This window comes from Mirounga leonina, unplaced genomic scaffold, assembly GCF_011800145.1.
Source record: "Mirounga leonina isolate KUSES-001 unplaced genomic scaffold, KU_Mleo_1.0 Mir_199, whole genome shotgun sequence".
Lineage (NCBI taxonomy): Eukaryota > Metazoa > Chordata > Mammalia > Carnivora > Phocidae > Mirounga > Mirounga leonina.
This window is the reverse complement of record NW_023270498.1, coordinates 14,279,703-14,304,315: the sequence shown is the minus strand read 5'-3', so window position 1 is coordinate 14,304,315 and position 24,613 is coordinate 14,279,703. Positions and strand designations below refer to the sequence as shown.

Below are 24,613 nucleotides of genomic sequence, written 5' to 3'. Positions count from 1 at the left end.
GCCTTCGGCTCAGGTCATGATCCTGGAGTCCCGGGATCGAGTCCCGCGTCAGGCTCCCTGCTCGGCGGGGAGTCTGCTTCTCCCTCTGACCCTCCCCCCTCTCATGCTCTCTCTCTCTCATTCTCTCTCTCAAATAAATAAATAAAATCTTTAAAAACAAACAAACAAACACGATTTACCTTATCTCTATACTGTCATGCCCATTAATCAATCATCATTATACACAATGGAATTTTCTTACCTACTCCTTACCCTTCAGGAATGATACTAGACCAGAGACAGGATACCCATGTGAGAAGTAGACAGTGAAAGGAAACAGCAAAAAACATGAAGTTCAGAAGACCTGGGACCATTCCACCAAAAAGTTACTGAGAAACCAACGGAGTGCCTTGATCACACGAGCTGCGAGAGATTGAGACGGACAGTTTGCGGCGCAGCGAGACCATGTCGCACACAGATAAACAAGAAAATGTAATACGAGTGGATAGGTAGAGCGTTTAGAGAAGGAGAGTGTGAATAAAGATGAGTATACTGCCTAAATTAGTTTTTACTGAAAGGTATCTACAAATCAATTTTGTACTTGGAAATTTACCGACACTTCAAAGTACCATTCAGAAGTTTCCAACAAAACCATCCCCCCTTCTCTTGAAGATCTGCGAACATACCTGCCTCCAACCACACAGACCTGGTAGTCTGCAGGCTCACCTGAGCTAAGACAGGAGCCACTTGTTACATGGGGCCATTTAAATTTAAATTTAAAATGCAGTTCCCCACTAGACATGTGGCTGCTGCTACCTTGTCAGAGCAGCACATTTTCATCCCTGCAGAACATTCTATAGGATGGTGCTCCTGGAAGCTCTTAGGATATCATCAAAAAGGACAAGTCCTATGAGAAGAAACGTCTAAAGGCAAGTCTGAAGTCAAGAAGGGTCTGGAATGCAAGCAGATGTGTCACACCAAGCTCAAACATAATCTGAGTCTCTGAAATTTGAGTTTCACAGATTTTTTAAATGTTTTATGTCTAGTTTCTAACAGTACTGAAATTATTCTTTTCTCCTATATGAGAAAGCGGAGACTCTAGAAATCTCTAGAAATTTTGAGTAAAATGTAAAAAGAGAATATTTCTGGCACAAAGAATTTTTCTATTACTGATACAAGTGAAGCATAAAACCACGTTTCCCTAGATTCTTGAATGTTCCTGGGCCACAATGCTCCCTCTAGAGGAAAGAGTAGCGAAACTAAGATTTTTAAAGTCCAGAGGAGGGAGACAGACACAGACACACACATGGAAAGGGAGAATCATAGTAAAAATAAAAGTGGAAAGACAGAATAATGACAGAAATTGAGTAAAAAATGATGCAAAAGTAATGTTTTAATTCTCCTTTTCCTGATTTAGTGTAAAGGCAAGGAAAAGAGTTAGAGATTTGGGGGTAACTAACCAGAGCCTGATCAATTATAAATTAAATAAGGATTTCCACCCAGCCTTGACCCTGCCGTCATTTATGAAGTCTTCTTACACGGCATTAATGGGAATCTGTAAACGTTGCATCTCCCAGCTTTATTCCCACAAATTCGTAACTACTGCTGCCTTGTAAATGCCATTAGATATGAGAGAAATCATAAATTCAGGTATAAATTCCCAAAGCTGCAGAGCCGACATTCTGCTTTTAACTATTCTAGGCATAAGGAAATGAGATTTGTAAATGAAAACTAGTACCTGATGATCCCGCCTGGAAATTATAGAAGGACAGTTTAATAGCTTAAAAACTGATGTCTTTCATGATTCCTGCAATACTAAGGGATATATTTTTTAAGATTTATTTATTTTACTTTATTTTTTATTATTATTTTTTTAATCAGAAAGAGAGAGAGAGCACAAGGAGGGGGAGTGGCAGGCAGAGGGAAAGGGAGAAGCAGACTCCCCGCTGAGCAAGGAGCCCGATGCGGGGCTCAATCCCAGGACCTTAGGATCATGACCTGAGCCGAAGGCAGCCGCTTAACTGGCTGAGCCACCCAGGTGCCCCAAGATTTATTTATTTTAGGGAGAGAAAGGAAAAGAGAAGGAGAGTGCGAGTGTACAAGTTGGGGGAGGGCCAGAGAGAGAGAATCTTAAGCAGGAGCCCCAAAGGGCTGGATTCCAGGACCCTGAGGTCATGACCTGAGCTGACACCAAGTCAGATGCTTAACTGACTGAGTCACCCAGGCGCCCTACAATTAACATCTTAAACCTGAAAAGTGATTCCTCACCATTGTGGAAAGATAGGGGACCTGACTTAAGAGATCCAGGTTCTAAGTCTTGGCCCTCTGCCTTATTAGCTCTACATTCTGGGTTGTTTCTTTCAACTCCTGAAGACTTAGCTGGTCGTGGATAAAATGACTTTATCCACCTACCTGTGCTTCTATAGAGATTAAATAAAAATAAGGTACATGAAAGCACAGCGCATGTTATAAAGCACAGCGGAAACTCCATAAATGGTTTTTATTGTCTTTTTATATGGCTGTCAGTGTTATAAATTCCTACCACCTCTGTATCTCCTTTAGAAGGCACAATTTCATAAAAGCTTATGATTAATTTTGGGATTTACACGTTGTGGTGATTTTAAATCCTGAACTCTGGTCTCTGATAAATGCCACTTTCTTAAAGGGCTTCTGATGTGATGGCAGGGTCTCTACAAAGTTTTTGACCAAATATTGATTGTGGGATTTCAATCAATTCAAACTAAGTTTGACTGGGATTCTTGAAGATTTCAACCAGCTGTCATTTGAAATCACCCCTCCTCTCAACAATTACCCAAATCCCGGCAAAGGCAGACAACCAGAGGAAGAGAGAGCTGCTATTCTGCCAGAAGGGAATCACTGACAAGGGAGGGAGGGGATCAACATGCTCTGAATAACGCCATAAAACCTTAAACACTTCTCATTTAAAATAAAGCGACCACCAAAATTATCACCAAAGCATCTAATAGGACTAAACCTCTATATACTCTTCTGAAACAGAGATTTCTTTGGTGGGGCATTAAAATTTTAAGCTCTTCACTTTATATTTAGTAGAAAACGTTACCAAATTTTCTGAGTCTCTCTCTAGACAAAACAGGTGAACCTGTAACTCATCTTCACTTCAGTTAACAAGCCTGACATGCGTGCAAGGGGGACAAATCCACTTCGCTTTTTACAAATTGCTAGCTTTTTCAGGGTATAAGTAATACCCTCTTTAATGTGGTTTTACATACCTGAGCAAGAATAAGAATACATTTTTTTGCAAACATACAGATGGATATACACAATGGATCCTGATGAGAATCTCTTATGAAGAAACCTCAATGATCTGTAACATAACAGCTCACCTAGAAAGTTCTAAAAGGGTAGGTTACTGACTTATTTTTAATGGCATGTTTCTACCATTACCAGCTCTAATTCGTTTCAAAATTCTCTTTCAGTGGAAAACATGAGATAACTCTAAAAAAAAAAAAAACTATTGGAAACATAATCGATTTCACTATGCTTCTGTTGAGTTCTTTTACATGCAACTGGTTCTTGTCAGTGGATCACAAAGAATTCTAAAAGGTCTATACGATGCTCTAAGCAAGTTCTATGTATTAGAATGCCATGTGTAGGTCTGCAATTTCCTGATGCTCCCCTTTTAGGGAGAACAGTGTGCTTTCTGTTGAACACTACTAGACTGGGAAACTATAAACCAGATGGGTTGAAAGTGTGTGAGAAGCACAAACACACTGGAATCTGGGAAACCTCTGCACCCGAGTTTCGTGGATGGGAAGGAGCCAGGCTGCTGGTCACAGGCGTGCGGCTGAGGAGTCAACCAGAGATGCCCCGTCCTCCTGGAAACAAATGACATCTCCTCAAAGAGTGAGATACAGATGAGGGGGCACTGTTCAAAGAATAAGATTCTCACTTTTCCCCCCTAGATTATAGATTCTGTAATGAGAAGAGGGAAACATTTGCTTTTATTTTTAGAGTAAGATGATGAATTTCCAAATTTATTCTTGAGAAAATATCTTAGGACCCAAATTTAAAATGTTAAACTTTTTCATAAATTAATATGCAGGCCAGATATTTTTTCATTAACTGCAGATTTCGAAAATCCACTGAGCTGAAATTGGTTCGTAATGAATCCAATACATTTATCAACATGGCTGAAGAAGCAACTATAAAAGCTGTCAGTTCACAGAAACAGCATGTTCTCAGTCAACTGTTTTTTTTAAAAGATTTATGTATTTTGAAGACAGAGTACGAGCGGGGAGGGGCAGAGGGGGAGGAAGAGGGAGAAAGAATCCGAAGTAGACTCGACCCTGAGTGCAGAGCCCCACGTGGGCTTGATCCTATGACCCTGAGATCATGCCTGAGCCGAAACCGAGAGTCGGACGCCCAGGAGACTGAGCCACCCAGGCGCCCCTCAGTCAACTTCGTAATACATATCTCTAAGGGGTCAAATACATTTTTTTGTTTTGTTGATACATACAGCTGACTCCAAAGTACTTTCTATCTGGCCATCCGAATTTAGTAAGACACCCGTAGATGTTAGATCATGTTCCAAACTGTATGAAGAACCACAGGAAACAGCACTGGGGGCCGCAGATTGCCCAGTTTCTAGTATATACGTGGTAAGTATCAACTGCATTCAAACAGCAGGCTCAAAACACTTACTAGTTCATAGGCAGCCCTGACTAGAATCTCGTATGTCTTCATTTATTCACTCCCTCCCTCACTCACGATGCAACACTAAGTGTCTAATGAGTGCCGGCTGCTGGGTTTACCAAAATGAGTGAGACAAACTACCTGTCCTTTAAGAATATACAGGACAGTGGGAAAGAGACTAGTAATTTCTCATCATTATAATGGAATGCAGTACAATAGAGAAATGGAACGCAGTGTGAGAAACACAGAAACAGACCATGTGGCTGTGGAGAGCGGACAGGGGACAGGACCCAAGTTACGGACCTTGAGTCTGGGGCAGACGCCTCTGGCTTGGGCTGGCCTGGGTCTCCCTCCCAGGGCGGTCTTAGGCCCCACTCTGACCCTGGTAAACGGACTCAGACTCCTGACGCTGTTTTTGCTTGGTGGTTGATTGAGTCCTCCACCCCGGATTAAGCCTTTATTCTAATTCAACCTGGCAGAGAAATGCTTCAGCTGCTCAATAAAATCTCTGCCGAAAGGCCTTCCAATCCTCATCAGAAGGCCCCAGCGAAACCTCCCACTGTGAGAGCCGCCATCACTCCTTGAACAGGGATGGATGAGCGACAGGAAGACGAGAATGATCCACAGCTTACCAACAAGGACAACTTCTTCACCTGAAGTGAGCGCGCGAGTCTGTGACTTACCTTTTCAAGGGGGCAATGGGTACTATCTCGGAGAAAGGGAAGTAAGTTTGATCGATCATATTCAGCATAAAGGCTGATCTGTTTTTCATGGTAGCGCTGCCCCTTATGATGGTCTCTCTTGAAAAGCTTATGCAGATACTAAAAAGAACAAAGGAGTAAACCATGAACATAAAAATAAGAAAAGCAAGACCTGATTAATTTAATCAGTTCTAAACGGCCTCCATGGAGAGCCTGAGAGAAAAGTGGTTTTCAGGAAAATGTCTCAGGGAAGGAAAAGTGCAAAGAACACCTTCAGGAGACAAGGACAACCTGACACTCTGTCCAGAACGGCCTCGAGTGACCAGCCATACGACCCGAACAAGTCACCACCCTCTCTGTGACTGAATTTCTTTATCTGCCAAAATCTCACTGGGTCGTAGTGAGGACTCAATGTGCTGCCATTTGTAAAACACTCAGATCCAAACTGAGATGCCCGGCACACACTGAGCGCCAGGGAAATGTTAATGAGAGCTAACATCCTCACCATCGGCTGCACAGCTTCAGAAATAAAATGCTTGATTAGTGGCCTTCCTGAATCCTAAAACTTCTTGTCTTTTACATAAAAGGGGTACAGTCATGGGATAACAGAATGTTCTTAAAAACTCAAGCAGCAAGTGCTAAATTATTTTTCATACATTCTGCATCTGCTCTCTGTGAAGTCGTGTTGATCCGTGTCTGCCATGACATGCTGCCTCTCCTGGTGACCTCAAAAATCAAGCCAAATACAGACGTTCTGAACCCATTTTCAATACCGATTCCTTTCCCTAGCTGTCTGAAAAAGTTAATGGACCTCAAAGGAAGTGCGGGATTCACTTTCTACTCAGAGGCAAGATTAAGTCTATCAATATATGATGCATACGTTAGAAATTGATGTCCAAAGTGTAGTTCATGCTACCTGGAAACACACACCCCATCACCCACGAGGGGCGGAAAGCCCGACCGCAGCACTCACAGCAAGTACATTCCCACCCGGGGCGAGGAACTGAGCAGCAGTCTGCCCCTGAAGCCGCGACTGTAGACAGGTTCACTGGAGTCAGCCAGCCCCTGTTGTGCCTGGTCACTAAAGAGTCTAGCCAGGCCACATGCACATAGGGAAATGGCTCCTCAGGTCAGCTGGTGGCGTGTCCCCAAGGCCGGGATGGGGCGGAGTGGCCAGGCCTCCATGGCACTCGGACGGGGACCCGGCCTCTGTGCCCGCACTGGGGTCAGCGTGTGAGCCGGACACGCGGCGCTGTTTCCCAGAGGGGCATGCAGGCCCGGGCGGCTCTGTCCCATCGGCCAAGGCAAATTCTCAGAGACACTGCCCGACAGGGAAGATGCGCCACCTGAGCAGGGGCCCTGAGTTTCAGCGCTGCACTGACAACCCGGGCACACAGACAGATGCCGCCATGATCCCGCTCCTGCCTTCCACAGGCCGGATGTCACTGCTTCATTGCCAAGTCCCAAGGGGGCCAGCGGAGTGGCGCCTGCTTGGCTCAGCACATCACCTTGAGACTGCCAATCCCAACAGCACAGCCACAGCATCCGCACGACCACTGACCAAAACAAAACGGAACAAAGTACCTTGCATTCCTATCCTGGAGCCTTCAAAAGCTTGCCTAAAACTGACATCTGAAGGAAAACGCTATCCCCTGAGCCTCCTCTTGGGGTGCAAAGAGGTGGGCAAAGATACAAGAGCCCCCCTCGAATTTGAGGCCCATGGTCCTAGTGGACCCCTGAAGCCTTTTCTTGTATCATTTTTAAAGGACAGAGAAACCCCGCACTCCTGCTTTATTCCCATGGTGACAGCAATGCAGAGAATCAAAGCAGCCTTCCAAGGCAGTCTAGAACCCTAGGCCTTAACAGTACTACCACTGAGACCAAATGAGACAAGTGGGATTAGCTAGTGTGAGGGTGAGGGACAGAGAAATGAGGCTTTGTTCGTGCATCCTTCTGAGGTGTCGTAATACAGGGTGTAATTGTATCCCGTGCTGACTGCACAAGCAAGGTGCTTACTCGTAGACACATTTTGGTGGCACAAACACGAATGTGATGACTTTTTTTTTAAACTACAATTCAACGGTGAGTCAGGGTTAAAGTACCAGATTTGTAATTAGTCCCTAGCCCGGCTCAGAGCTTCTGCTGCATTTGACTAATTACGGACTATCGGTGGTCAAACCTCCACGCCGAGGAGTGACCTGAGCGAGTCACACCACTAGCCCACACCAGCACTGAAAGGCGGCTCGCCCCCCATGCGGTCAAAAGGGCAAATGAAGACGGTCATGCTCACCACGTGCTGCAACTCTGGTCTGTCTTCTAGTTCTTCCACTACCTTTTTAATCTAGAGAGAAAAGACATTTTTAACCATTGATTTAGGGGGACACGAACATAGCTGCAAGATCTGTTGGACCAACAGCTCTCCTCTTTATGGCTCGGGTGCTCCGAGACACCCATCTAGTAACACGTACAAAAACAAAAGACACTCACTGAAATTTTGTCTTCGTTGTCCAAAAGCATGTCGACAGCTTTCTGAAATAAAAAGAAAAAAAAGCGACAGTCACTGACACCTGCTGTGTCAGAAGAGAACCTGCGCACATGTTGCGCATGCTGCTAGTTACAGGTGGGGGGCTTCTTTCCACACACACGGGGCCCTTCGCTTTGCAGCAGCCCTCAAGGGAGAGATCTGTAAAAGAATGCATTTTACCAGGTGTCTCCGTCTGAGACCTCTGTGTCTTGCCTACCACTCCCCAAACACGAAACATCCCGTCTACCCGTATTCTGGCCTCCGTGTTGTCGGAGAGATCCCCACAAGTACTCCTGTGACTCTCTGCTTATGGAGCGTGTGCTGGGCCCCGGACCACAAAGTTGAGCTTGGCTTCCTGCCACCTGCACCCTCACTGAATCCCTCTACTGATACACAGATGTAAGGAGGAGAGGGTGGGAGCCAGAAAAAAAAACAAGATAGACTGAGGTTTCACGATGAGAGAAAGCTTATGGACTTTCCTCCCAGACATTTACTTTGTTCACCATGAACATTCATGCAACACAAAGGAGACTGTGTCTGTAACGAAAGGTGGTGGGAAGACAGCCCACCAGGCTGAGCGTCATCCATCATACCCGGGTTCTGCTCCTGACTCTGCTACCACCTAGCTAGCCACTCCATTTTTTTCCCTCTAAAATAGGAGGACGTTAGAAGGGATTATCCTTAAGGTACCTTCTAATTAGAAACCTAGGAGTCCTTAACTTTGGGTCATACTCTTGAACAGCAATCAGTTTCAGCTCATTCATCTTTTCTCTACAGCTACGGAAGCTAAACTCGGCTCTTGAGACACATGGCACAGAGGGCGGGCAGGCATAAGGGGAGAATGGATGTGGGGAAATGTAATTAATTTTTATAGAAGCACTCCATCCTCTTAATCATCTTTTGCAGAGAAGAAGAACCTCTGCACCTGAACTTCTTCAGAACTGCACTAATTCTTTTTAGATGAGTAGTCTCTAAGGACTTAAATCATTCACTATGAAAAACGGGCTAAAGGCATCTTCCAGAAAAAAGAAGTAGATTTAGCTCCTATTTAAATTAAGTTTAAGTTTGTGATGGCTAATCTGTAGCACATAATATATACATAGTACACATGTACACATACATACATAATATAGTGCAAAATATCCTTAAGTGCAATAAAATATGATAGAAAAATCCAAGTAATCCTTTTGGAGGCTTACAGGTTCTACTCTTTAACTAAACCTTCAATTTTCTGAATGAGAAGTACTAGGTTTTATGAACTTCCTTATTTCCATCACTGTCACTTGTTAAAAGCGCATGTGGCGTGTGCGCGCACACACACATACACACGCACGAGCCACTGTGAGCTGTGGAGGTCAGGTGCCCTCGTTAGTGAAGCAATCCACTGTCTGAATTTGTCGTACAATAAAGTAACATATTGCACATGGCTGAGACCAGTGGAAATGCCACGTGCTACATCTGTGAATGCCAACGAATACACTCACAATAAATGGATCAAAATAGAAATTTCCCTAAAATTTTAATCCTGAGACATACAATTAAGAGAGGTGAATGAGCCAAAGTGTATGGCTAGTTTCTCTGTTTCTATGAATTATGTCAATTATTTTACTAAAAAATCACTTCACACACACACACACACACACACACACACACACAACCCCATTCAAAGTTCCATACCAAATATGAGTGCTTTCATAAAATAACCACATCAAGTAAAGGAATAACATCTAGTTAGGGTCAGTGTACTGAAGATGATCAGCATATAGCCAAGTATGTGATTTATTAACTTCTCCAGCATCTCAATAGATGTCTAATTATTAAAAATTTGGAACAGGGGGCACCTGGGTGGCTCAGTTGGTTAAGCGACTGCCTTCGGCTCAGGTCATGATCCTGGAGTCCCGGGATCGAGTCCCGCATCGGGCTCCCTGCTCGGCGGGGAGTCTGCTTCTCCCTCTGACCTTCCTCCCTCTCATGCTCTCTGTCTCTCATTCTCTCTCTCTCAAATAAATAAATAAAGTCTTTAAAAAAAAAAAATTTGGAACAGTAAAAATAAAGGGTCAGTATTAAACACATTACCTCAGAATCAAAATCCATTAATAAAACAATTTTATCCTTGATAGAACTGAAAAGATTATGCTTGTGGATCAACTGGAAAACATCCTTGTGTCTTAATGTTAAGTATATTTCCAGAGCATTGACATAGTTTTTGTCATAGGTGTACCTGGTAATACAAAATTTTTTACATTAATGTTCATCAACGCTTCTAACTGAACACACACATACATGTACAAATCATGTTTTGCAATATGAAAAACTGAAAAATTTCTTTAAATAGAAAAGTCAACTTTATTTGGAAGACTATACCTTGGGACTTAACTATATGTGACCAGTACGTACTTCTTTCTCAGAGCCTTGCTTCCCATCTCCCCAAAACTTCAGAAAATTGACAATGTTCAAGTAATAAACATTTTCTTTTATAGAAATTCTCAAAACTTCTTCATAGAAATCCATATGCCAGACAAAGAAACTATGATCCAGAAAAAAGGAAATTCTTATTCCAGTAATAAAAAAATTCAGTTAAAGTTTTTTGTCAGCAGTATTCAGCGGGCAAATGGATTGTATCCCCAAAGCTTATTTGTGAGGGGAGTTTATAAAACTGACACATGTTTTTCTACTGAAGCACTGTTTTTCACATTAATTCCCAAGCCAGCTCCTGAAAACCAAGAGAACCTAAATTGTACGGTGAGCCCATTATTAGTACAAAGAATTACCAGTACAATTAGTACTACAGAGCCCAAGGAATATCTAGACAATGTTTCCAGAAGAAAATGGTCAGTGTTTTAACTCCGAGAGTGACAAACATCCCTGAACTCTAGGCCACTTTGGGGCACCTTTCTTAGTCTTGGCAAAAGATGTATGAAGATGGGGGAGGGGCGGTGTGAGGTGGTGGGAATGCCAAGGAGGGGCTGAAGCAGGAACCACCTTCCTGAGCTACCCTGCAGTATGCTTCTCTTTTCGCTAGATCAAAGCTCATCTAGGGCATGAGTGTATCCTATCTTTCCCTGAATCCCAGGCACACAGGAGAATGCCTGGGTCACCAAAAGTACCCAGTAAATATGAAAAACATTAACCAAGCTTCCATTTTCTGAGCTCTGACTTAGTGCCAGGCACAGTGCTTAATTAGTTCTTAATTATGACCTCTCCTTTAAGCCTTGAAATCATCCCATAAGCAATGTATACACCTTTTAGAGAAGGACTCAGGTTTGAGACATTAACTGACATGGAGATCCAAGAATGACAGAATCCAGAGCCTCCCTGGGAAACCGATTTTCTTGCATAGTCTGAGACCTGGTGCTCTTCCCTCCCTGAACCACTGCCCCTATGTAGTGCTGCTGACTAGGGTTCCTCTCCTCTGGGAAATAGTCTGCATTACAACTCTACAGTCTCGCACATTTTCCTCACCTGCTACTTGTTCACTGGAGGTTTACGAGAGGACATTACTAAGGGTGAATATAGGAACACGGTATAGAAGGCTCCCTCCTCTGCGTCCTCCCCATTCAGAGTCTGCTAGATCTAAAAGATGAAAAACTTTGGGGCGCCTGGGTGGCTCAGTCATTAAACGTCTGCCTTCGGCTCAGGTCATGATCCCAGGGTCCTGGGATTGAGCCCCGCATTGGGCTCCCTGCTCAGTGGGAAGCTTGCTTCTCCCTCTCCCACTCCCCCTGCTTGTTTTCCCTCTCTCGCTGTGTCTCTCTGTCAAATAAATTAATACAATATTTAAAAAAATAAATAAACAGAAGATAAAAACTTTTCACGTAGGTCGAATTGGAAAAAGCAGCACTAAATTCTACTCACAGTTCTGCCAGGGTTTTGAGTAAGGTCCTATTCTGACTATCTTTCTTCAGGTGATCCCGAACTGCTTGAACGATTACTGAATTGTTGTACAGATCTCCAGGCCATTCTCGGATCAGAGAGGCAAAACCCTAAACAGAACAAGAGAAGAACACTCCTGAAATAGAATAATAATCCAAATAGTTTAAACAATGCCTAGAAGTATTCATGTAAATAGACAAAATAATTTTATGATTAAAACTCTGGCATGAACAGATCACCAATTTTCAGACTCTGGTTTGGGGGTGGCGAAGGAGGCAGAGAATCACTGCGCACGAGTCCCCATTTACCGTTCCTGGAAGTGGGTGGCGTCGGCCGCGTCTGCCCTTACGTATTTGATGAAATGCACCAGTAAGAAAGGCCCCCTGGTTCTTCCATAAAGCCATGCTGCACACACACACTCTGGCTTTGACTTGCTCTGACCTCAGTCCGGACTAGCTATAACATTCGGACAACACCTTGAATATCCTGAAGATACTGTCCAAGTCGGTCACTCCCCCCACCGACCTTCTGTGCCCTTTGGGTCTGGCCCCCCGTGTGCACAGTGCCTTGTTTCCACAGTGGAGTCGCTGGTACCCCACCTTCAACAAGTTACCATCTTTGTCCTCTTTCCTTTTTTTTTTTTTTTTTTTTTTGGTCCTCTTTGCATTCTTGCCTCTGAACCTAGTTTTGTTTGGGGGATTTGAGACTTTGGCTGAAGTCTCATCCCCTAGCTGGATCTCAAATTTTGCGGTTCTGATAGAAAACACTAGATCCTCCGATTGGATCCTCTTTCTCTCCTACGGTTGATTTTTGGTCAGGATCCTGGGCAGCCTCTGTCCTCCTGATTCCCGACTTTAGAGCTCATGTTTTGTAACTCAGAGTATGGTAGAGCAGTTTACTTACTGATTCTTGGCAGCTTTTAGAGAAAAACCTTAGATGTATTCAAGACAGCAAACAGAAGTAAAAATCTTCATGTGATAAAAAAAAATTGTATTATTAAGTATCTCAACTAATGCTTTAATAAACTACTATGAATTCAGTTAAGTGACACTTAAGAAATGAAAATAGTGCGGTGGAATGTGCTTCTGTAAAGTACCAAGATTTGGTAAAAAGAAAACCACAAAGAATCAGGAATATAGTCTCTATTAAAGTCCTACCCAAGCAGCCCTGGGAAGGAAGGCAAGAGACTAGAACAATGGGCAACACGTTTTCCATTCAAACTGTAACCTTCCCATGTAAGAGCATGATTGCAGTTTGATTTGAGAGATGTGGGGAGGGGCATCACTAAATAAAGATGATATATTTTTTTTAAAGATTTTATTTATTTGTCAGAGACAGAGAGAGAGAGCATGAGCAGAGGGAGGGACACAGGAAAAAGAAGACTCCCCACTGAGCAAAGAGCCCGATGTGAGCCTTGATCCCAGGACCCTGGGACCATGACCTGAGTTGAAGGCAGACGCTTAACCGACTGAGCCACCCAGGCGTCCCAAAGATGACGTATTTTATAAAACCAATGAATCAGAACATTAAAATGTTCTTTGAGCCAAAACGATACTTTGGATCAGGTTTCTATTTTAAGACTCTGTAACGTGTAAGATAAAAACGTCTGAAAAAGATTCCCATCCAAACACTGGCAGCTCTCAGTGGCCCTGAGACCAGGAATCATACTGTTTGGGAAGAAGGAGGCTTGGCTCCATTTTCTCTTTTCCCAATTTATGCGACAGCCTGGCAGTACCACCGACTCCTAATACAAAGTAAGACAAAACGACCAGTCATACCATGTGACAAGAACATGATGCCTCCAACGTAAACCGACATAAACACTTACCACATCTCACGTCAGGCTTTTCTCTGCTAACCTGGCACCGTACGCCCTTGAATAAATGTGCTAAGAAATACTGACGCCATCAACCTGTGGTCTTTTTTATTCATCAGAGGACACGGTTTATCAGGGAGCTGTTACGACCGAGTGGGTGACGTCAGAGGACACCTCAGTGCCCATCACAGTAAGTACAAGGTTAAAAGGTATTCACTGAATGAAATGCCATGGCAATTGTCCCGCTTTTAGTATGTTTATGTATCTGTCATTAATAATAGGAAACAAAGTTGAACTCTCTGTGGCACTCGGGGGGCGTCATCAGTTGGCGCATGGTACTTAAAAAGTAACGCTGCTAAGTTGTAAATAAAAAGACGAAGCTATCTGCATTTCAGTAGAAACCCCACACCAGCAACTCAGGAGGCATCATTACCTCCAAGTAAATACTGCCACTTCATATCTTTTTGGGAAGAAAAGAAAACTGAGAAGCCAATATTCTAGAGAAGTACAGCTGTTTTTCTAAAATCCGGCCTTTAGTGCTATTTAGTAGCACACATAATATGTGATCAAAAGTGTTAGGCAGAACACTTCCCTGGTCAATTATGTGACAATTTAATGCGAAGTTAAACACGAAACCAAGAATGATGGAAGCTAAACGATTTATAAGAGCTTAGAACAACAAATTATTTATACCTTTTTTTTATTATATTAGTCACCACACATTACATCATTAGTTTTTGATGTAGTGTTCCATGATTCATTGTTTGTGCATAACACCCAGTGCTCCATGCAGAACGTGCCCTCTTTAATACCCATCACCAGGCTAACCCATTCTCCCAGCCCCCTTCTTAACAAGTACTGACCAAGCAGACACCCTGAAACATTCAGGAAAAAAACATCTACAGGGGCGCCTGGGTGGCTCAGTTGGTTAAGCGACTGCCTTCGGCTCAGGTCATGATCCTGGAGTCCCGGGATCGAGTCCCGCATCGGGCTCCCTGCTCGGCAGGGAGTCTGCTTCTCCCTCTGACCCTCCACCTCTCATGCTCTCTCTCTCTCTCATTCTCGCTCTCAAATAAATAAATAAAATCTTAAAAAAAAAAAACCCAAAAAACATCTACAAGCTCTAAGCTTAAGTCATGCATCTTCCTTTCTGTCTCAGTCAACAGTCTTCCAGACATGAATCGATAGGATAACTTTAATGACACAGAATCTAAAATAGTTTCTTGAAAAAGAGTTGAATCATGTGAAAGAATTATAATAGAATCATAAAAATAATAGAATTGCTTTCTCATGGTGAAATCGCATTACTTTAAAAAGAGGACAAGTAGACCAAGCTTCAATATTTCGCAATAAAATTCATACTTTTCCCCACCATTTTCACACAACACTCATAATTCTCTTTCTTTTGGGAAGATGTACAGACAGAATATTTATGAGAGCCACTGTATGTACTCAGAACATAATGGAAAGAAATAGGAGAAGTCCATTAAAGTCTTTATTCACTGAAGAAACTTCTTCTGATAACTATGGCCAATAATGGCCTCTCATCAGATCTTTTACAGAACATATCACTCTGCCCATGTCACTTAAGTTCTAGTTGCTTAAAGCTTATCAATATCATCTCTCCTCTCAGCCTGTAAATCTACTGAAGACAGGACTGTGTTAAGTTTCTCTTGGATCCAACTGAGTACTCAGCCCAGTTCTAGGCCATGGTAGGTTCTAAGTAAAGCTATGTTGAGTTGAACTGAATAGGAAATGCATAGGCAGCATGCCCCTAGCCTCCATAAGCTGGTACCCAACACAAACGACAGAAACTATTACCATAAGCTCTTATAGAAGATGTACATTTACTCTAGAAAGAAATAGATCCACGCTGTTACAGCAGATTGGATTATAATACACAGTAATATGAGAAAATGTTGCTTCCATTAGTATGCACAATTATTTAATGAAGTTAATTTGTTCAAGAAGCACTTAATCCCTTCCTATGCTAAGAACACAGGCTTATAAAAGTAAAGGAACTGTATGGATCACACATGCTTCAGGCTGCTTTGATCTTCTGTACCCAGGAACACCTGGTTGACGATAACTGACCAAACACCTGAGTTATCCAGTACGGGATCACTATCGTAAAGGTCCCTAGAGATCTTTAGATCTAAAATTCACTTCCAAGTTAAAATGTAGTAGTGTTTGCCATATTACCCCTTCTTAAGTTGAATCCATTATTGGTTAAAAAAAAAAAAAAAAAAAAAAAGGCCCTGACAAGGCATTAATGCTCAGTAGGCGCTCAGAAGCTAGACATTCCTTTCCTCATTCCCTCTCCTCCTCGACGTATTAATCCTTTTGCAAACCACCTCAAATTCTTGTGCAAATAGTCTTCCTTATCTTTACAACCTAACACCAAACTAAAAGAAGGCGATGACAGCCTAGAGCATACCACGAGGCGCTGAAATGAACACTTATCACCGGCTTAGGCTCCTGAACTTCATAAGCAGCTGAAGACGGTGCCATGCTGACGAGTGACAATGAAGGGCGCGGTGGAAGCTGACGCACAGCCGCCCAGGGTCCGACGTCACAGCTGTGGCAAAGAGCTTACCAGCCATGTCTAGAGTCTGCCCACCAGAAATCTTTCCTCTGGTCACCAGGAAGAAGGTGGAGTCTTAGCTTTACTAGAGCACTCAGCACATTATATAATAATTCGTTTCTATCATGATTTCTCAACCTCAGTACTATTGACATTCGAGGACAAGTAATTCTTTGTCATGGGGGGGCTCTCTAGCGCGTCGTAGGATGCTCAGTCAGCTGCATCCCTGCTGGCCTCCATCCACTAAATTGGTGTCAGTAGCACCAATTACCTAGTCATGACAACCAAAAAAGGCCTCCAGACATAGCCCAATGTCCCCGGAGGGCATACTCAGCCCCTGTTGAGAAGCCCGGGTTACATGCTCACGTGTGACTTGGACCATGAGCTACCACTGAATGCACATCGCTTCATTCACACCTGCGTGCCTGGGGCCCACCACGTGCCCGCAATATAATAGATAGCACACGGGTATTTTCTGCATAATGCGTGTTAAATCAACCAACTTTAAAAATTTTAATCCATTTTAGGTGCATACAAACACCAAATTTAAATTCAAATCCAGGCATGCCTATTTTTTAAATGTATGCCTGCGAACAAATTATTTCATTTCTTTAATCTTTGGTTTCCTCATCTGTAAAATTGGATATTGCCGTTTATAGTGTTGTCGGGAGTACAAAATCGCAACATGCATGTGAGAGTGGGGAGCATATGGTGGGTGAGTGATGTAACTACTGCTTCTCTCCCTCACCAATAAACAAACAGATCCTGTCCAATCCCCTTCCCCATTCCTGCCGCCCTACTTTCTCTTTAATCCTCTTCCGGCAAACTTAGATCTGAGTCTGAGGCTTTAAGCATCAACAGCAGCTGCTAGTCTGTGTATGAAATCACCACACAGCACTTGTCCTTTTTCTTCAGCTTTCTCAAGGAGCCAAACAAAGTAGCTTTAGGAAACCAAAAAGGAATTAAGGAATCCTGCAAAACATGCACGGATGAGAGGTTTTCACTGTCCACACAGACGTGAGCTGTCATGAGAGCGTCACCTCAGTTTCATCCAACACCCGCAAACCGAAAATCTGCTCCCTCTCAACCGCCTGCTCCACTGTATTATTTTTCTCGATTTCTTACCATTTTCCCACTGAGAGCAAGTAAATATGACTACATCGGAATGACGTACCTCATAATCACTTTCCAAAAATTCATGTAAGATCATTTCATAGATGAGTGGTTTCAGAACCGGATCTCCTCTTGGCAAGTAAGGACTAATAGCCTAAGGAAGAAAAAGGAAACGAAATCGTTTCAGAAGGGGCAAAACTATACTCCAATTATGCAGAAAATATGAAAGTACAAACCTTCTGCAACCCACCACAGGGTTACGTTCCGAAAGGCCCATCAGAAATTGAAACTATTTTAAGTCAGAAATGTACTGAGAACACCTCCCTCACTGAATACCACAGCTTGGCCGAGCCTGCTTTATACATGCTCACACCACGTACGTGAGCCAACAATTGGGCAAAATCGTCTAACACATGGTCTATTTTAGAATAAAATGTTGAATATCTCATTTAGTTTACTGAATATTGTACTGAAAAGGAAAAAGAGAATGGAATGGCTGTGTGGGTACAGAATGGTGTGAGTGTGCGGGCTGCTGACCCTGGCGAGGGCGTGGCTGAACCGACCAGGAGCTGCAGTCGCGGCCTGGCCCCGCATCCAGCCAGAGGATCATCCCATGTATCACTAGCCCTGGGAAAAATCCAAGCTCAAACTGTGGTTTCTACTGAATGTGCATTGCCTTTGCACCACTCTAAAGTTGAAAAATCGTAAGCTGAACTACTGTAAGTAGGAGACCATCTGTGTATTTCTACTTTTAAAATGTAAAGCAACAGAATACTTCGGAAAATTATTATGAAAAGAAAAATTCAAGTCAACTCTACCTTCTTATGACACATTACAATATATTTTCGAAAGTATATACGAGATGTATATATGTATGAATGATGACTAAAAAACCTGCCTCAGTTAAGTGAAACTTTCTCTCTCTGTTCTTCCAGACAAATTAATGAAAATCTAAATAATAGGAAGGAGAACGTCACAGAGATAAAAGCCACCTTAAGTAGTCATGGAGTTACAGGTCATCTATTCATATTTTTTTCTCCTTAAAATGGAATATATCACTCTTTAAAAACTCATAATCGTTGTTTGAAATGAAAGGAAAATATACACCTTGCATTCTTTAGCTGTTTCAGTGCGGTGTTAAGTGTTGAATTTGCAAACACTGTTGAATGACTCTGCAGGGCACTATGTACCAATTGCCGTACTTTGTTCTGGGGACACAGAACTAGAGTCACCATCCCAAGGGGGCTCAGAGCCTCAGGGGGACAGTATGCAGACATCTAAACAGCCAACTGCAAGACTGGCTGCTAAGTGTTACATAAGCAAGGTGTTAACAAGGTGCTGTGACTGGCAGGGGCGAATCCTGTCTCCTGAGGCAGACATGACAAATGCCAGGAGTCTATGAGGCAAAGAAAGATGGGGTAGGGCACCCTGGCAGAAGGAACAGCATGAGGAAGGGCACGGAGCCATGGATGCGCACTGTGTGTTAGGGGAGATCAGAGTGGCTCCGGAATGTGGGCCAGCGGTCCCAGAAGGGAGAGGAGGCTGGGAAGAAAGGCGAGGCGGGCCAATGAAAACAATTTGGATTTTATACTTCCAGAAGAAGGGAAGTGCAAACAGCAGATTTATTTTTTAGCAGCTAGCTCTGGGGTAGGGTTGTTCATAGATCTGTCAGAAGGCCCCTGCAATAGCACATTCAAGAGTCGAGGCCGTGGCCCCCGAGGGGAGGAGAGGCCCACTGGTACAGACAAAGAAGGACTAATGACAACCGAAGATGTAACAGCATGAGGAGGTGAGTCAGATGTTCTCATCTGGGCAGTGGCCTGGAGCTCTTAAGCACAGAGGAATGGGTACACTCATGTCACAGATACAGACCGAAAGGAGGAGGAACAAATTTGGAAAGAAAGGGATTCACATTGATTTGAGTGATCATTACCAGCAGTTCCTACAAGGAAAAAAGGGCCATCACACACTTCCAGCACAGATACTGAATTTAAAAAAAACGTCTGGGTCATGGAGCCATCAGGCTAAACATGGCCACAGGACTGGATAAGGAGCAGCCCAACAAACAAGACGAGAAGATTCCCTGGGGTAAGCGCACTCGTCACAGAGCAGGCAACCTAACTGGGAATTTCTTTTAAAAAAGATTTTATTGCGCGCCTGGGTGGCTCAGTTGGTTAAGCGACTGCCTTCGGCTCAGGTCATGATCCTGGAGTCCCGGGATCGAGTCCCACGTCGGGCTCCCTGCTCAGCGAGGAGCCTGCCTCTCTCTCTGACCCTCCCCCCGTCATGCTCTCTATCTCATTCTCTCTCTCTCAAATAAATAAATAAAATCTTTAAAAAAATAAAAAATAAATAAAAAAGATTTTATTTATTTATTTGAGGGAGTGAGAGAGAGAGAGCGCGCGCACACGTAAGCGAGTGTGTGCACAAGTGGGGAGGAGGGGTAGTGGGAGAGGGAGAAGCAGACTCCCTGCTGAGCCGGGAGCCTGGCCCCTGGGATCATGACCTGAGCTGAAGGCAGACACTTAACCGATTGAGCCACTTAGGTGCCTCATAACTGGGAATGTTTAAAAACATATTCATAACTCCAAGAGAACACTGCAAAGGCTCACAAATACTGAAAACATTTTAAACGTTTTAAACAAACATAGGAATACTTTATTGTTTACTTTGGAAGTTGTGCATTAAGTTGAAAGGTCAATTGTTTCCTTCGAAGGAAACAATCAGCAAAACTAAGAGGCAACCTTTGGAATGGGAGAAGATATTTGCAAATGATATGTCTGATAAAGGGCAGTAGCTAAAACATATAGAGAATTTATAAAACTGAACATTCAAAAAACAAATAATCCAGTTAAAAAATGGGCATAAGACATGAATAGACATTTTTCCAAAGAAGATCTATAAATGGCCAACAGACGCATGAAAAGATGCTCAACATCACTCATCATCAGGGAAATGCAAATTAAAACCACAATGAGATATCACCTCACACCAGTCAGAATGGCTAAAATCAACAACACAAGAAACAAAAGAGGAACCTTCTTACACTGTTGGTGGGAATACAAACTGATGCAACCGATGTGGAGAACAGTATGGAGGTTCCTCAAAAAGTTAAGAATAGGGCTACCCTATGACCCAGCAACTGCACTACTAGGTATCTACCCAAAGGATACAAAAATACTGATTCAAAGGGATACATGCACTGTGATGTTTATAGCAGCTTTATCAACAATAGCCAAATTATGGAAAGAGCCCAAATGTCCACTGACTGATGAATGGATCAAGAAGATATGGTATATATACATATACAGTGGAATATTACTCATCCATAAAGAAAGAATGCGATTGTGCCACTTGCAACGACATGGACTGAGCTAGAACGTATTTTGCTAAGCAAAGCCAGTCAGAGGAAGACAAAAACCATATGATTTCACTCATACGTGGAATTTAAGAAACAAAACAGATGAACATTAAGGGGGAAAAGAAAAAGAGAGGCAAACCGTAAAACAGACTCTTAACTACAGAGAACAAACTGAGGATTACTGGAGGGGAGGTGGGCGGGGGATGGATTAAATAGGTGATGGGTATTAAGGAGGGCACCTGTGATGAGCACTGGGTGTTATAAGTAAGTGATGAATCACTAAATTCTACACCTGAACTAATATTATTACACTGTATGTTAACTGTCAATTAATAAAAACTTGAAAAAGAAAAAAAAAGTTAAAAACATGAAAATATCAGCTACATGTTATAGCAGCATAGCTACATGGTCCAACTTTTTCATTCGCCTTCCAGCAAATAAAACATTATTTGAAAATGCATTAATTCTTCAGTGCATTTGAAAAAAGCCTCATTTTATAATCTGCAGGATGAGATTATACCTGCTTTCCATATTCATTAAGAAGAACATAAAAACTTCAGGGGCGCCTGGGCGGCTCAGTTGGTTAAGCGTCTTACTCTTGGTTTCAGCTCAGGTCATGATCTCGGGGTCCTGGGATTGAGCCCTGCATCGGGCTCTGCACTCAACAGGGAGTCTGCTTGAGATTCTCTCCCTCTGCCCCTTCCCCCTGCTCTCTCTCTCTCTCAAATAAATAAATCTTTAAAAAAACCCACAAAAACTTTATCTAAACACAGAATTAGAGGAATATGATATATTTTATACATATAAAATATAATCAGATTTATATTTTGTTTTTTCTTCCTAGCTAACACTTGCTTCCCAGGAAAGAACTGACTACTACTGTCTTAATTTTATTTCCATCTCAATATCAATATACTACATACAAAAATTCAGAGTTAAAAATAAGGCTGTGCTTACCTTAAGCTGTCCAATTTCTTTAAATTTATAAACTTCGTATTCCCAGAGTGCTGCATTTTTCCCAAGAATTTTCTGGCATTTGCTGGCAGTAAAAACATCCCATGGAGAAAGGGAAAAAAAAAAAAGAGTAAGTAGACATTTCCTGTATTGGTTTAGATAAATCTCTCATCCCAGAGTTTTGACAAATTTCTATCTCAAGTGCCAATGCACATAAAGGTATTACTAGATAACCACTTGATAGCATATTTACAAGATTGACAGAAATCATGAAAATTATTACAAAATACTAACAAATAAAGATGAATCCCTTTCAGAAGACTATGATTAGGGGCTTTCCCAATGATTATCCTGTTCTGAGTTTCCCACTTATCCAGATGAGCACTGCTGGCTTGGGGACCTTTCTCACCTTGAAGAAATGTCATCATACCCCAAAATACCCATTTAAACCACTTCTTGAAGGGCTTTAAATAATGGACTACAAAATCAGACTTCAGAAATTTAGGATCCTATCATAGTAGATAATCTGGAGAAATTATTTATATATGAATAAAAACTTAAGTTTACACATGAAAGAAATCGGTCTCGCTAAATCTTAGAAAACGAGAGGTCGGCCTGAGGCTATGTTCCCAGGCTGTCCTGCAGTCCTGGAGGCGAGCACTGTGAAGCTCTGGGGGGAGCCACGCACACACACCCACACGACCACTACGTAACATTTATGCTCTTGTCCACCACAGACCCCTGCAAACCTGAAGCCTGAAATCTGGTCACTTGCATTGAATTACCACCCTCTTGCTGGGAGACAACGCTCCTTGAATTATAAGCAGCAGCACTGACTGCCTTCTCAAGGATGCTGTAGAGTGAACAGCCCTAGAAATGAGAGACACAGATGGTGTTTCCCTCCAGAGCAAAGGGCAGGATTGTTTAGTGCCCAGCATAATGAATGTATCACGTTCCTCTGAAGCTGAAGGCAGGCAGGCTCAATGCCCGTTATAAAAGAGTCAGAGACCCTAAGCTCAGGGTCCCGCTCCTGTAACACGAGTGACGGTCTGTGCAGCGCGTCACCTGGCCAGCTGTGTGTGTCGTGCTGCGGGAACTGGGGCTGTGGGGTCCAGCACAAATGCCAATACTCTGGCCACTACTATTGCTGAGTTGGCCTGCGTCTCTGACCTGGGAGTCTCGTGCCTTCTGCCAACACCCATGTGCTAACTCGTTAGCTTACAAAAAGGGTAAACTCTCAGATTCTTCATGATTTTTGACATCTTTCTCATTAAATTCTCTTGTTTGGTGAAAATGAGACAGTAGGTGGGTTAAGTAACAAATCCATTCTGTGGTTAAAGCCACTAATACTCAAAAAGTACCCCGAAAGAAAGAGTAAAAAAAAAAAATGTTGACCTCAGAAAATGGCTTATTTTAGTAAAGTTAACATTTCTCAATTCTATTTATACTAACAAAAAACTGTGAAAATGTCATTATTACCGTGCTGCTATGTCATACTCTCCTTTCTCCACCAGGTGGTTTATATATGCCAAGCCAATATCCTAGGGAAAATTAAATGAAGGAATTTCATAATTAACCAGAACGCCTGCAAAGTTGAGCCTCAGTTCCTAAGCAGCCCATGACATCAGGGTCCTCCTGGCACTACGGGCTAGAACCTGTTTTATACATCTTAGTGTGCTGTATGTAATTATGCTCATTTCCTTCTTAAACAGATTTAAATGTACTTGAATTTATATCTTCACAAATTTTAGCATCACACAAAAATAATGTTCCTACAGTAAAGGCTCCTAACTTGCCCCCAATTAGGACATTTTCTACAAAAGAAATCTGCAATATTAGAAACATGATCCAATAATTTCATGCTGTCACTGGATGTAAGATGGTTTCTGGTGCTTTCATCTGTAAGATGTGAGCTACTGGTCTCCTCTGTATCACATCTGCAGAAATGCTGTAACAAACACACAATGACAGGATAATCATATTAAAGGGAAATACTGAATCTTAAAGTTAACATTACTGTGAAAATGAGCTAAAAAAACATGATTCACACCCATGGGTTTACAGATGAGGAAATGGGTTTGCAGCATGGGCTGGCTTCTGAGCAACGTTCATTTGCTTACGCCACCTCCGTTCCGAAAGGATCGGAGGTGGCCTGGGTCACCGAAGGTAAGACAGCTCTTGCCTGATCTCCCCCCAGGACTCTTCTTGTGAAACATTATTTCCGACTAAAAGCATTTTCATGAGCAGCTTAAACTTATTATATATAACAAAACTTGGATTTTAAGTTCTAGTTTATGCACAAAGAAGGTGGTGTGGGATTTCCTCCCGGATGACAGCAATGGCAGTGGCCCATTTCTCTCTCTGTCTGCCTGGTATGAAATTACGTTGTGCTAGGAGAAAAAGAAAGCTGCAGGAAAATACTAATTGTTCATAGTTTATTAATTTTTTACATAGAAAATCCTATGTAGTAATTTCCAATCTGTAGAAACTAAAGAGTTAAGAAAAAGGGTACCTACCTTTACTTTTCTGCAAACAGACCACATATCACAGTATCTATGGAGTCTCTCTGTCCAGGGTCAGAGAAGACAACGGCTCCTTTGCAGACCCATTTCTCCAACCTTTCACCTCATGCCAGGCCTCCAGCCCACTGTGGAGCTTATTCTGCCACTCATCCTCTTTCTCTGTCCTCTTTTAACCTCACCCCTATTTTCTCTTTTCCCTTTAGCATAAGCATGCTCAGTGTCTCTCCCACACAAAATACCCACCATCACCAACGACCTTCTCATGACAGCCCGGCCCCAGCCGCAGTCTGAACTCCCTTCCACCTCATAGCCAACATGCCACTCTACTGCATCACCTCCTCCTCCCTTTTCACTCCTTACAGCATGTTGAGAATGAATAATATAGAGAAAATTCACTAGTCACTTTCATATTGCCAAACCCAGTGTACTACCGACTAGCTGAGCTTGTCTTACCTTTGACCTGCTCACTTCAACTACTTCAGCACCTTACTCTGCTTACCCTGAAATGCTCT

The 24,613-nt window shown here is 42.7% G+C and overlaps 1 protein-coding gene across 3 annotated transcripts in view; it reads right to left on the bottom strand.

Moving 5' to 3' along the window:
• The window catches only part of VPS41 (VPS41 subunit of HOPS complex), a 174,674-nt gene that overhangs the window by 18,871 nt on the left and 131,190 nt on the right, over positions 1-24,613 (bottom strand). For all 3 annotated transcript variants that reach the window (XM_035026530.1, XM_035026532.1, XM_035026531.1), the window contains 8 exons: positions 23,059-23,120; positions 21,583-21,664; positions 17,326-17,418; positions 11,734-11,861; positions 9,955-10,099; positions 7,842-7,883; positions 7,645-7,695; positions 5,337-5,474 (listed from right to left, as the gene is read on the bottom strand). In XM_035026530.1, coding sequence (XP_034882421.1) covers positions 5,337-5,474; positions 7,645-7,695; positions 7,842-7,883; positions 9,955-10,099; positions 11,734-11,861; positions 17,326-17,418; positions 21,583-21,664; positions 23,059-23,120 — 741 coding nt within the window. The remainder of the gene's footprint in view (positions 1-5,336; positions 5,475-7,644; positions 7,696-7,841; positions 7,884-9,954; positions 10,100-11,733; positions 11,862-17,325; positions 17,419-21,582; positions 21,665-23,058; positions 23,121-24,613) is intronic.